General features: G+C 46.9%; 1 protein-coding gene across 2 annotated transcripts in view; it reads left to right on the forward strand.

The window, feature by feature from the left end:
• Positions 1-12429, forward strand: part of RDH13 (retinol dehydrogenase 13) — a 163049-nt gene that overhangs the window by 72903 nt on the left and 77717 nt on the right. For both annotated transcript variants that reach the window (XM_085611595.1, XM_085611594.1), the window contains one exon: positions 4919-5074. In XM_085611595.1, coding sequence (XP_085467721.1) covers positions 4948-5074 — 127 coding nt within the window. In that variant the 5' untranslated portion in view covers positions 4919-4947. The remainder of the gene's footprint in view (positions 1-4918; positions 5075-12429) is intronic.

Below are 12429 nucleotides of genomic sequence, written 5' to 3' on the forward strand. Positions count from 1 at the left end.
CTCTCGATTCCACATTATGTCTCTTTCGGCGCATTTTCTTCCTTCATTTTCTCCTGCAGTTCTTACGGGAAACAAACCCTCAGTCATACTCACATTCCGCCACCTTCTCATTCGATCATCATGATTTTCATGTCCGTATGACCTACCAAACATGTACCTATACCTTCCGCCACTTCTCTGTCTTTCTCGGTCATGCATCTCATCTTCCCATTCTGTCAGTGCTTCAAATTGTGTCGGTATAGGTCTTGGTTCTAAATTCATCATTTTCTCTCTTAAATTTCTCAAAACTGCCAAATTAAATGAACCATGTTCTGGAAAAGCCAAAACTCCGTCTTTCTCAGTATACTTGACCCAATTGTCTAACCAAATACAGGTGTGATATCCATATTTCGCAACCATAAAGGATGCGGGGGTTTTCGGTGGAGGAAGTAATTGTCCTTCCCTAGTTACAATCGGTTTGTCCTTTTTAAACCACTTTTTAATTCTACCGTTTCTCCAGATTGAAGACACTTGGTTGGAGACCCAATGCTCCTGAGAAATAAAACTAGAGTTTCACAATTAACCCGAATGCCTTTACATTCACGCACTTTCACACGGAAAATGTAGTTCATTCACACAGAATCCTGTCTTTCCCGAGAACAGCGAACAGTCTGTCCTACTACAGAATTATGACATACGTTAACAAAGTAGCACTTCCCTCTACTTTATCCTTCTAGCAAGCTCAGAGAACACCTGTTACCTTTCCAGTGATAAGCGTTATCGGAATGCCATTTGGACTCCTGGTACCTAAGACCAAAATTTCACAGGTGACCTTCACTACCATACACTTCTTTCATACAGGAGTTATTTCTAATGGCAACACGTGACGATGTCACCGGATCGAACCCAGACAATGCGTCGTGCAACTTCAATCGTTACACGTTTTTCCCTGTGTACCTACAGGGCAACAACAATTCCGTCTTTCCCGCGAGCAGTGCTTACCTCTGCCCTACTACGGAACCGTTACAAACTTCCGACTTCCTACATCCCAGAAGCCGTGCAAATAACATAGAACTCGACGCGACTCAACATTGAGTGTTAATACATAAACCAATATCAATCAATAACCAATAAGCAATAAGCAATTTACAAGCTATAATCACCAAACCAAAACAATAACAACCATCATCTTGCTACCAGAAAAACTGATGCAGCGTGGAATTTTAAATCCTCCCTTCGTCACAGATCAAATATCACACTAGCTCATTCACTCAATACATTCATTGGTGGGGCCCATAACACCAATACTCACATTTCATTGATCGTTCTCACGGGAGAGATAAATTATCCAAACGCTGACATGAAAGGAATATCTTTCAATTAAAGAACCTAATTTACCTGAACATACATTAAGAATCTTTATTAAACTCAGAACCTCGTGATATTCCCCTCATTTAGTTGACAGATCAGTTAGTTGATTTTGGATATTTGGTGACTCAATTCTTTAATCTACATCTAATCTGATTCTAGTCTCTTCAAATAAATCACCCAACACATTTGTTTGTTAGAATAATAATTTCGTTTATCTAATCAATTGTAGATTTAATAAATGATAAACCAAGCCACAAAAACATCATATTTACCTAATCTGGCCATTTGTCGTCTTCTAAGTCAATCAAGTTGTGAAAAGTCTTTAAATCATCAAAGTCAGGCATCAATTCAGTCTTTCAAAGATTCAGGATAACAGCTGTCCAGCAGTGTCACCGTCCTCTCCGTCAGCATAACGTCAGGAAAAAGGAAAAGGAACTGGAACTCTATTTAACTCCCTAGTCTACCTTCTTTTATAATGAAATTAATGTCAAAATGTAACAAAATCAGTTTTAGAAAATCTAGATTGGCTGGTTTGGGGTCATTCGGAAAAGTTCTCACATTGTCCGTTAGGTTAAGTCATCACACTTGCTGGTTCCGGTTTTAAAGACAGTCCTTTGTTTCGTGATTTTGGCGAAGCTCCCAGGGTGTCCTTGATGGGTACATCTTGCCTGGGGTCAGGACGAGGCCACTGTTGCTGGCGGTGGCACAGGCGCACTTCACCCAAAACCTCGTGAAACAGTAGCAGTCACGTCGTGTGTCTCAGTCAGCCATCTTTTTTTAGGCCCAAATGGTCAACTTAAGTAAAACAAACAAAAAACGTAATTAAAACATTGAAATGGCTAATAAAATGTTAACCCCTCACTAATTCCCCTATGTGTAAATTATCTAGCATGATAGCAACATTTAAAGCGTTTATATTCACCCAGTGATGTCATCTGGTGCGACTCACAATTACGTCACAAAAGCAACATATATCATACAATATTCTAATTTTCTACCATTAGTATGCGTACATATATTAGTATACAATTAGTTTAGCCATGCAAAATGCCAATCCCACGTGTAATTCTTTTGTTAATATAATTGGTGAGTTATCACTTCAAACGGATTAATAATATTACAATTAATAGATTATTCGGATTAATATAAACGTGCAGAATGGGGGGAGTATACAAAATTTTGTACTACCCTCTCCAGCATTACAACGCACCCTTGCAACACAGTGCAAGGGTGTCTGCGTGCAGGGGAAGATTGTTTATGTAAAGGAAGGTCCCCCCTTCTTGCACATAAACAATCTTGAAATGGGGTTTTGTCACTTGTATGTGTGCAGCTTAATGCAGCACACATGGAAGTTAGAAAATGCCATTTTTTTAATGATTATTTATGTGCAGGAAGGGTCACCTTCCTGAACATAAACAATGCAAGGCGTTTTGCTTTTTCCATGTGTGCTGCACAAGGCAGCACACATGGAAAAAGCAAAAATGAGGAGAAATAAAGCATTTCTCCTCGTTTCGCCAAGTTAAGACCTGGTTTTCCCTGGTGTTAATTTTGGCGCTGCCTTCTATTTATGCTGCCCCTGTGAATAGGGGGCAGCATCAAAATCAATGGGTTTTGCGGTGGAACACCCACTGCAAAACCCACTACCCACCCCTTTCACGCTAAGCATTGCGCGAAAGGGGGCCTTATTTAAAAGGCAGCGTTAAGCCATGTAAGTGGCTTACCGCTGCCTTGTAAATAAGGCGAAGCCCCTATCGACACGCGAACGTTGCAAAAAGTGATGTTTCCATGGTGGTAGGGGTTTGTAAATATGCCTCTAAAATCCTTAGTAATTCGAGTATTTGTTTTGTGTGCACACATGTGTTTATTTTTTTCGAATTACAGTTTTAACGTTTGAAATTTAAATCATACAAATTGCTTGGTGGTCCCCGACTTCCAGTGGTGACTCAGTGGGGTCCTCAGGAGTCAAAAGTTTGGGAACCACTGCCTTAGAGCACTCACCCTAAGAAGAAAGTCTTTGTATTAATGAACCATAAATACAAGTTTGAGCTGCATTAACATATATAAACACACATATTGCCTTAACTGTAGCTAATACCCTTCCCTGATGCATAATAGGGTTCTATAAACTGGCAGACAAAGTGTTTGTGCTGCAGTCGGTTGGGCTTACTTGTCCCAAGGACAAAATAAAGGAGAACACTTGTTCTTGACCCCATACAATATGTTCTGGGAGCCGGGCTATAGGAATTCAATACCCCGATGGAATTAACCATCTGCATGATGCGGCTCCATGGTAGCTTCTCCTACACACATGAAACTCGCTGCAAGGGACACTTTTGAAATATTAGACATCATAACTAGGGTGACACTTTGATGGATGCAGGTTGTTATTGCTTCTTGTACTTCAGATATTGACTCGAAGTCAAGTTGAAGTGGATACAGCTCTTTTGCCTCAGGAAGGTATAATTAGGATGTTATTAGAAAATTTGTGGATTAGACAGGAGTAATTTAGTCCATTAGTCCATATGGGAAAAGAATGAAAAGTCAGACTCGGCACTTACTGACTTGCTTCTCCTTAGCAGTGTTCCACCTTAATGTCAACTCCAGAATATCGTGCCACCAGTTCATCATGTACAAAACATCGAAGACTAAAATATTGTCAAAATAAGTACATTTTGGTAAATATAGGTTTACTTTATTTAACTTAACACATATATACTGTGGCATCTTCAAGAAACGTAAATGTGTAATAAAAAATAGTAAATCTATATCTTCTCGATATTCTCGGCTCAATATTTTGGCAGCCTGATATTTGTGTAGTTTCAATTTTTACATGTAATCTCCCAACACAGGTGGGATAATGCGAGTCTCTATGAGCAACCATCCTCTGAACAACCTATTATAGAGGAACTGTTATCTAAGGGATCTTTAGATGATTACTTAGATGGCAGATAGACCTGAGTTGTGTGAAGCTTAAAACAGGGTAAATGCACTGAAGGTGTATGTTATCCTTCAGTGCTTAGTTGAAATGTATGTTTTCTTTGAACAAATCATTGTTAAAACGAGAAATGCACATCAAACATTTATCTATTCCCTGTCAATAGTTTTTGTTCATGAATTGACTGATTTCACAGAATAGATGCAGGGAGAATTATTTAGAGAGTTGCAAGTCTTGGCAAGTTGGTTCAATATTTGGTTTTCTAGCACATGTCCAGTGCCTTGTGATAAAGAAAAGAGAAAACACCATGATTGAGACGTGTGTGTGCTATTTAAGCCGGACAACCTCTCCCCTAGCCACATAACCAGCAATATATTTGTTCACGCTTTACTCATTAATTATTCTGTTGCATTTGCTTTAGGGTCTAGCATTGCATTTTACATAATACTCTATTGTTATTGCTCCCCAGGCAGTACATTGACATGCAATGAAGTGTTGTTGTTTTGTAAACGTGGAACATAGGGTGACTGTTCTTTAGGTTATGTAGGAGAAATCTTGACAAAAGTACAAATTGAAAAAAAATACTGACATTTAAAGTTTTATAATATTTTACTATTTTTTGGGCGGATGCAGGAGGAAAAATTATTTTGGCTTGTCGGGACATGAATAAATGTGAGGAAGCAGCAAAAGAAATTCGTGGAATAACTCTCAGCCACAACGTTTTTGCAAAGCACCTTGATTTGGCATCTCTGAAATCCGTCAGTGAATTTGCACAGAAGATAAACGAAGGTGGGCGTAAATGTTTGCTTTTATATATTATTCCCAATTTTCTGTCTGTCCTTATATCTGTAAACATGAGAACTAATTATAAATCAAGTTTTAAGAAGTGTAAAAACGAAATCAAAAAGATGAGTTGGTGTGTAGCTTTTTGGAGCTGGCATCCAACTTTTTGCCTGCATTGTAATTTCTTTGAAAGGACGACACACTAATTCGAATTCAGGCTGCTCCAGTTCATAGGATTGTAGTTATATTGCAAGATATGCAGGTGCTTGGTTTGAAATTAACAGTTTTTACTTAGAAATGTTCAAGTTTCTGTACATTTTCAAAATAGAATTCAAACAATACATCATTCCTTGGATAAGTGATGCGTGGAGGAGAAATTATATGAGAATGAGTAACATCTGAAAGAGACAATTGGTTATGGATTTCTCACCTTAGAAATACCCCCAGGCATCAGACTGGATCCGGAGAAGTTTTTCCTCAGAGGTACACCTACGCGTCGATAGGTAGTGTCGTTCAACTCCACGTTCGCGTCGTGGTCGCCGGAATGACTTTGCAGTATCTACTCAGTCGCCACCCTCACGCGCTGACGTCGTTTCTTTCTTTTTTCGCACCAGCCAGCAAGAGATCCAGAGAGAGCGTTACCCCAAGTCACTTTTTGACTCAATTTTTTGCGACTTTTGTTGACACCCTTTTTTGAGTGGATCGACTCCTGGTGCACGGAGGTTTGTCACGTTGGACTGGCTTCAAGGCTAATGACTATTGTCACAAATTGATGTCGGTCACGGAACCACACCTCGTGTGCCTTTGGTGCCTGCAGCGTGACCACGACCCGAAGCAGTGCTCCGACTGCCGGGCCATGAATCCAAAGTCTTAGCGGGAGCAGTCCAGAAAGCTTCTCGAGGCTTGGCAGTACGCTACGCGCGGTTTGAGGTCCCGGTCGAGAGGGAGGTCGCGGGACCGATCACGGAGCCACCACTACTCGTCATCGAAGTCTTCCTCTTCGGGTAAGTTGAAGCACAAGAAGGCGGTGAAGAAGCATTGTCTCTCTTTGCGTTCTCCCCGTCCATCGGCCAAAGGGACGCGTAAGGGAGTTGTCCAGCTCCGCCCGCGGAGCCTGTTGAAATTACTCTGGCCTACTCACTCTTTCCGGAACCCGGAGCGACCCCTGCCCACCTTCGAAGCTTTATGAGGCCTTACATTCTATCTACGGGCAGCCCGACTCTGCCTGCGTGCCCTTGGGCCCCACGGACTTGGTTGGGGGCTCTAGGCCTTCGATGTCGTCAGCTTTGGCTCCGGCGCCGCAGGGCCCCCAAGGATCCAGGCCTGGATCCGGATCGGTGCCGGACTACCTCGTGACACCTCCTCCGGCACCAAATCCAGTGACAACACCCCCGCCACCTCCAACGCCGGTTGTGTCCCCAGCCGGTGTCGACCCCGGCCTCCCCCTCGATGAGGTCACAGCGCCGGACCCACGTTGCCAGACGTTGGGACTGGCGCTGACCTGTACCTTTCTACCCCTGTTTTCTCCTGATGTTTCCTACCGCCCTGAGTGGCTCACTGGAGAGGGTGAGGAGGACTGGGAGGGGTCTGTGGACCCTCTTGCAGACCAGTTGGAGGAACCTGACTCGAGAGAGGAGTTGGGTGAGTCCAGTGGTCTGGACACCTCCCCAGACCTTGGCATGCTATCTCCCCCCTACCGTGGCTACGGAGGAGAGTTCACCTTACACAGGGGTGTTGTGTAGGGCAGCTGAGGCCCTAACCTCAAGCTTCCTATGGTGGCGGTCAGGACTAACCTCCTGACAGAGGTGCTTCAACCAGCAGCTGCCTCCTCGGAGCCCCTGCTGCCGTTCAGTGAGGTCTTTATGGACATCCTTTTGGGCACTTAGTCCAAGCCCAACACAGGGGCTCCCGTGGACAGGATGATTGCCCGACGCCACCGCCCAGCCCCGGGTGACCCCATTTTCCTCTCTTCCCATCCTACCCCTGAAAACTTGGCAGTCCAAGCCTCCACGTCCAAAGGCGCATTCCCTAATGCACCACCTGATAGGGAATCCAAGAAGATGGACCACCTTGGGAAGATGTTTTCTTCCTCCATCTTGGGGCTGCGGCCGGTGAACACCGCATGCCTATTGGGCTGTTACTCCCACTCGCTGTGGGACACCGTTGCGCAAGTGCTGCCACAGTGCCCGGAGGAGGCCCGCGCCGTGCTCTCCTGTGCTGTTGCCGAAAGGATAGATGCAGCGAAGTTCACCATCCGGTGTGGGCTGGACTCCACCGACTCACTGGGCAGGACGATTTCCACGTCAGTGGCACTGAGACGCTACACCTGGTTGAGGTCCACTGGTTTTTCAGGGGATATCCAAGCAGCGCTTCTGGACATGCCCTTTGATGGCTGTCGCCTGTTTGGCAACAAGGCAGACAACGCGCTCGAGCGCTTTAAGGATTCCAGGGCTTTGGCCAGATCCTTGGGCCTCGCTTCCACCTGACACAGTCTGCTTCTCGCCCCATTCGTGGCTACGGAGGGGATGCCCGCCACATTCCGCCCAGAGCCACAGGCCTGCGCAAGCTGTCCTACCTCTGCACAGCCGCGGACGTGGATCCCACCACGGTGGGTCGGGGGCCAGCAGGTGGACCAGTCCACAAGGACCCCTTCTGCAACAGTCTCCAAACCCTCCTAGTCTGACCTTTCAGGCCCATCATTCGCCAGTGGGCGGGAGTATTCGCCATCATCTCCTGCACTGGCTCAATATCACATTGAACAGGTGGGTTTTGCAGATAATCCGAAGGGACTATTCCCTCCCCTTCGAGACTACCCCTCCATCCATGCCACCTCAATTCCATCGCATGTCGGAGGATCACCTGGCCCTTCTCCAACAGGAAGTTACGGCTCTCTTGGCCAAGGGAGACATTGAGCGCGTTCCTGTGCCAGAAGTAGGTCGTGGTTATTATTCCCAACTCTTTCTGGTGCCCAAGAAGGAGAAGGGCCTGCGCCCTATCTTGGATCTCAGGAACGTCATCCGCTTCCTCCAGAAGGAGAAGTTCAAGATGTTGACTCTGGCTCAGGTCCTGTCTGCTCTCGACCCTGGAGACTGGGTGGTGGCGTTGGACTTGCAGGACGCTTCTTTTCACATCCCCGTCCTGCCGGCCCACCGGCATTACCTGCGGTTCACGGTAGGCCATGAGCACTTTCAGTTTACAGTGCTCCCCTTTGCCCTTACCAGCGCCCCTCGGGTGTTTGGGAAAGTGATGGCGGTGGTGCAGCTCATCTGCGCAGATCAGAGACTCCAGTCTTCTCCTATCTCGACTACTGGCTGTTGAAGGCGGGCTCGCCCCAGGCAGTCATCTCCCACCTCCAGATTATGGTGAAACTTCTGCATTTGATGGGGTTCACTATCAACGTGCCGAAGTCACACCTGACTCCCTCTTAGAAGCTCCTTTTTTCATCGGAGCGGTTCTGGACACAATGCAGTTTTGTATTTATCCTCGGAGCAGCGAGTCCCGGTATATTCGGGCTATGATTTCGATCTTTCAGTCTCTATCTCGGGTTTTGGTCTGAATGACCCTGAGGCTCCTGTGGCTCGTGGCCTCATACATCCTGCTGGTGAATCATGTTGGGTGACATATGCGGGCTCTGCAGTGGGACCTGAAGTTCCGGTGGACACAGCATCAGGGGAATCTGTCCGATTACATCCAGATCTCAGAGGGCACTGCTCAACAATTGCAGTGGTGGCTCAAGAACCAGGATTGGGTCAATGGCAAATCCCTCTCCCTTCCCCAACCAGAGTTTACAGTGGGGATGGATGCATCACTTCTGGGGTGGGGCGGCCACATGGGAGAGGCGGAGATCAGAGGCCTCTGGTCTCCGGCGGAGTCCATGCTCCACATCAACCTTCTGGAGCTTCGGGTGATTCATCTTGCACTAAAGGCATTCCTTCCCTCTGTCCAGGGAGGAGTAGTGCAGGTGTTCATGGACAACACCACTGCCATGTGGTACTGCAACAAACAGGGCGGGCTGGGGTCATGGACCCTATGTCTAGAGGCTCTTCGCCTTTGGACATGGCTGGAACATCAGGGCATATCCCTGGTGGTTCAACACCTGGCAGGTTCTCTGAACACCAGAGCAGATGAACTCAGCCACAGGTGCATGATGGATCACGAATTGCATCTTCACTCGGAGGTGGTGCAAGGTATCTTTCAGCAGTGGGGAGAGCCTTGGTTAGATCTATTCGCCGCCAAAGAAAATGCACAATGGCATTGGAATTTCCAAGGCGGCATTTGCTAGGCAACGCTTTTTGTTGCGAGTGGAGTTGTGGTCTTCTATACGTCTTTCCACCTATACCATACCATTTCTGCCTAGAGTGCTGAAGAAGTTCAAGCGCGACCGGGCCCAAGTCATCATTGTGGCTCCGGATTCAGCACGAAGAGCCTGGTATCCCGAGCTGTTACACATGGCCATCGATCCTCCGATCAGACTGCCTCTTTGGGAGAATCTTCTTTTGCAGCAGCAGGGGATGGTCCTCCACCCGAACCTGTCCAGTTTCCACCTCCTTGCATGGAGATTGAGCGGTAGCAGTTGACGGCTTTCGACCTTCTTCCCGAAGTCTGTAACGTTATCTTGGCAGCCAGGCGTTCCTCTCTCTAAAACGGTTTACGCCTGCAGATGGAACAAATTTGTGAAATGGTGCACAGCAAAGGCTGTGGATCCCCTTTCCGCCCCTCTTTCTGAGGTTCTCTTGTTCCTCCTTTCTTTGGCCCAGCAGGGCTCTGCTTTGGGAACTCTTAAGGGCTATCTCTAAGCCATTTCAGCCTTTCTTAGGCTCCCTGATCAACATTCTCTTTTCATGTCCCCTATTGTAAAAAGATTCCTTAAGGGCATTAGTCATCTGTTCCCTCCTATTCCTTTCATAATGCCTCAGTGGGACTTGAACTTGGTTCTGACTTATCTTATGTGCACTCCCTTTGAGCCGCTACATAATTGTCCTCTCAGACTTTTAACTTTGAAAACTGCCTTCTTGGTTGCCATCACCTCTGCTCACAGGGTGAGTGCGCTTCAAGCCCTTTCTTCTAAACCCCCTTTCCTGACTGTTCATCCGGACAAGGTTGTCCTTCGCACAAGCCTTCTTTCCTTCCCAAAGTGGTTACCTCTTTTCACATAGGACAGACCGTACTTTGCCCGCCTTCTTTCCGCCTCCACATCCTTCTTAAGAGGAAGGGATTCACAAAGTACTTCTTTGAATAAACTGTTCAAAAGATTGAGAAAATGCTGCATTTTTAAATTAACTTGTGGATATGTTTGCAATGTAACCATTGCAAAGGATGATCAGCTAATTGATAGAAAATGTGCACCTTATGGTATAAATCACACACATTGATGTAAGAATGATTAGCTCTGACAATTGAAAGTACATTCAACCTACACTTTATAAAAAGTATTTTATTCTGACAAGAGTAGCATTCAGATTATGTACTTCATGCATTCTGGTTATTAGGTATCACTGTCAATGTTGGAAAAACATCAGTTAAACTGCTATTCAAAGACAAAGTTGGAAGGTAGCTGAGGTATAACTAGTTCCTTCATATCACACATGAAGAGATTAAGTGAAGAAGACATGCAGTGTGTTTTTCAGTGTGCAAGAGTTGCAGTGCAAGTCTCCCAATCTTGATGCTGCACAAGGAGTGCTACTCTGATTTTTTTTTTTTTTTTTTTTGAAAAACCTTTATTGACATTTCAAGCAATAACAAGTATGGGCCTACAACCCCCCGGGGCCGGCCGCAAGCAATCAGAGCAATAAGGATCAAATGTGAACACAGGCGGCACCTCGGAGAGCAGAATGTTCATGCTAATATAGTCCGGCCAGTGAGCAGCACGGGTAGGACACCAGGAGAAAGAAGGTTTTTCGTTTTATAACGGAACAAGACAGTAGGATCAGGTGCCAAACAATTTCCCAACAGCGATAAGAGGCAGGCAGAATAATAGACGTATGCAATAAACAGCAATCTATTGGATCAATGGCGCAGACACAGGAAATTCAGGATGGGGAAGAATATCATAAACAGTTGCGCCTGCAGGCCCCCGCCCTAACGCCCAAGAACACCCCGGAAACTGTGGCACACATGAAAAGGCAACGATTCACAACAAAGGAGGTGTGTCACGCTGATCCCAGAAAAGAAAAAACAAGAAGAAGCGGAGAAGAAAAAGGAGGCCATGGAAAAAGAGATGAGAGACTAAAGAATCCCCTCCCCAACCCCCCACCCTGCACCTCTGCAAATGAGTACGCCCCCCCCCCCCCCCAGCAGTGTGCCTGTCGCCCCGGAACTAGACCCGAAATATAGAAGAAACAGGGGAAAAAGAGTAAGAAAAGAACCCCACCAGACGGGGGGGTAGAGAAAATATAATAAACTGGAGGAGGGCCTTCAAAACATACCCCCGGCTTCTCCCTCCCGCACGGTGAGGTCTCCCCACAGCAAACTATAAGCAGCACAAAATCGACCATATCAAAAAAGGATGGGAAGCATTATGCACCTAATATGCTAATAGCTATATCATGAGAGTACGCAACCCCTGAGTCAGCCCGTCTACTAGATGACCACCCCCGAGGGATCAGCCCTATCCTTGACCACTCTTTGCAATTCTACCCATGCCTACCCCTCGACCCAGCGCCATGTCCGATGTTCCAAGGTAAAGGAGTGTCCAAAAACGACCGGGAAGCGACGCACACAGGTGGGGTGGAAGTCTCTGAATACCAAAACAGTCCGCGTCATGGAGGGACGTCTTTCCCAGTGCTGCCCCAGGATCTGCACTGCACACAAGGTCCAGGAAGGCGGAATCAGCCAGAGCAGACAACTGTTGCTGAAATTGTCCCTGGGTCGCCGGAGGCCGTGCACGGGACGAGGCCACCACCTTCCACTCAGGTCCAATACCTCCGGAACAGATCAAACCCTCAGCTAGCCGATCACACGGTAGCATACTGTCCGGAGTGTCCAGCTGTGCACTAATCGCAGGGGTGGCCACGACATTGTCCTCCTGTGTGCAGTGTGGGAAGTCCCTGTGTACCTGTGGACAGGCAGGCCGCCACTGTCCCAACGCTGATGCCACACCATCGAGCTTACTCCCCAAGACCCCGATGCCCCGAACCAAGGAGAAATGAAGGGCACCAAGGGCCTCTAGGAGGTCGCCGTACCCCAGCACAGCTCTCTGCGGTCGCTCCGCCACACTCCCAAAAGTCACACACTCCCAATCCTGCTGCGACCCAGTGGATAGGATGGTAGGCTGCATCGCAACAAGATGGCCGCCGGGGAGGCCCGACCCGTATTGGGGCCGGGACCCAGGGACAAGCGCCTCGAGGTCCACGTCGCTGGAG

The sequence above is a fragment of the Triturus cristatus genome, chromosome 6, assembly GCF_964204655.1.
Source record: "Triturus cristatus chromosome 6, aTriCri1.1, whole genome shotgun sequence".
Taxonomy (NCBI): domain Eukaryota; kingdom Metazoa; phylum Chordata; class Amphibia; order Caudata; family Salamandridae; genus Triturus; species Triturus cristatus.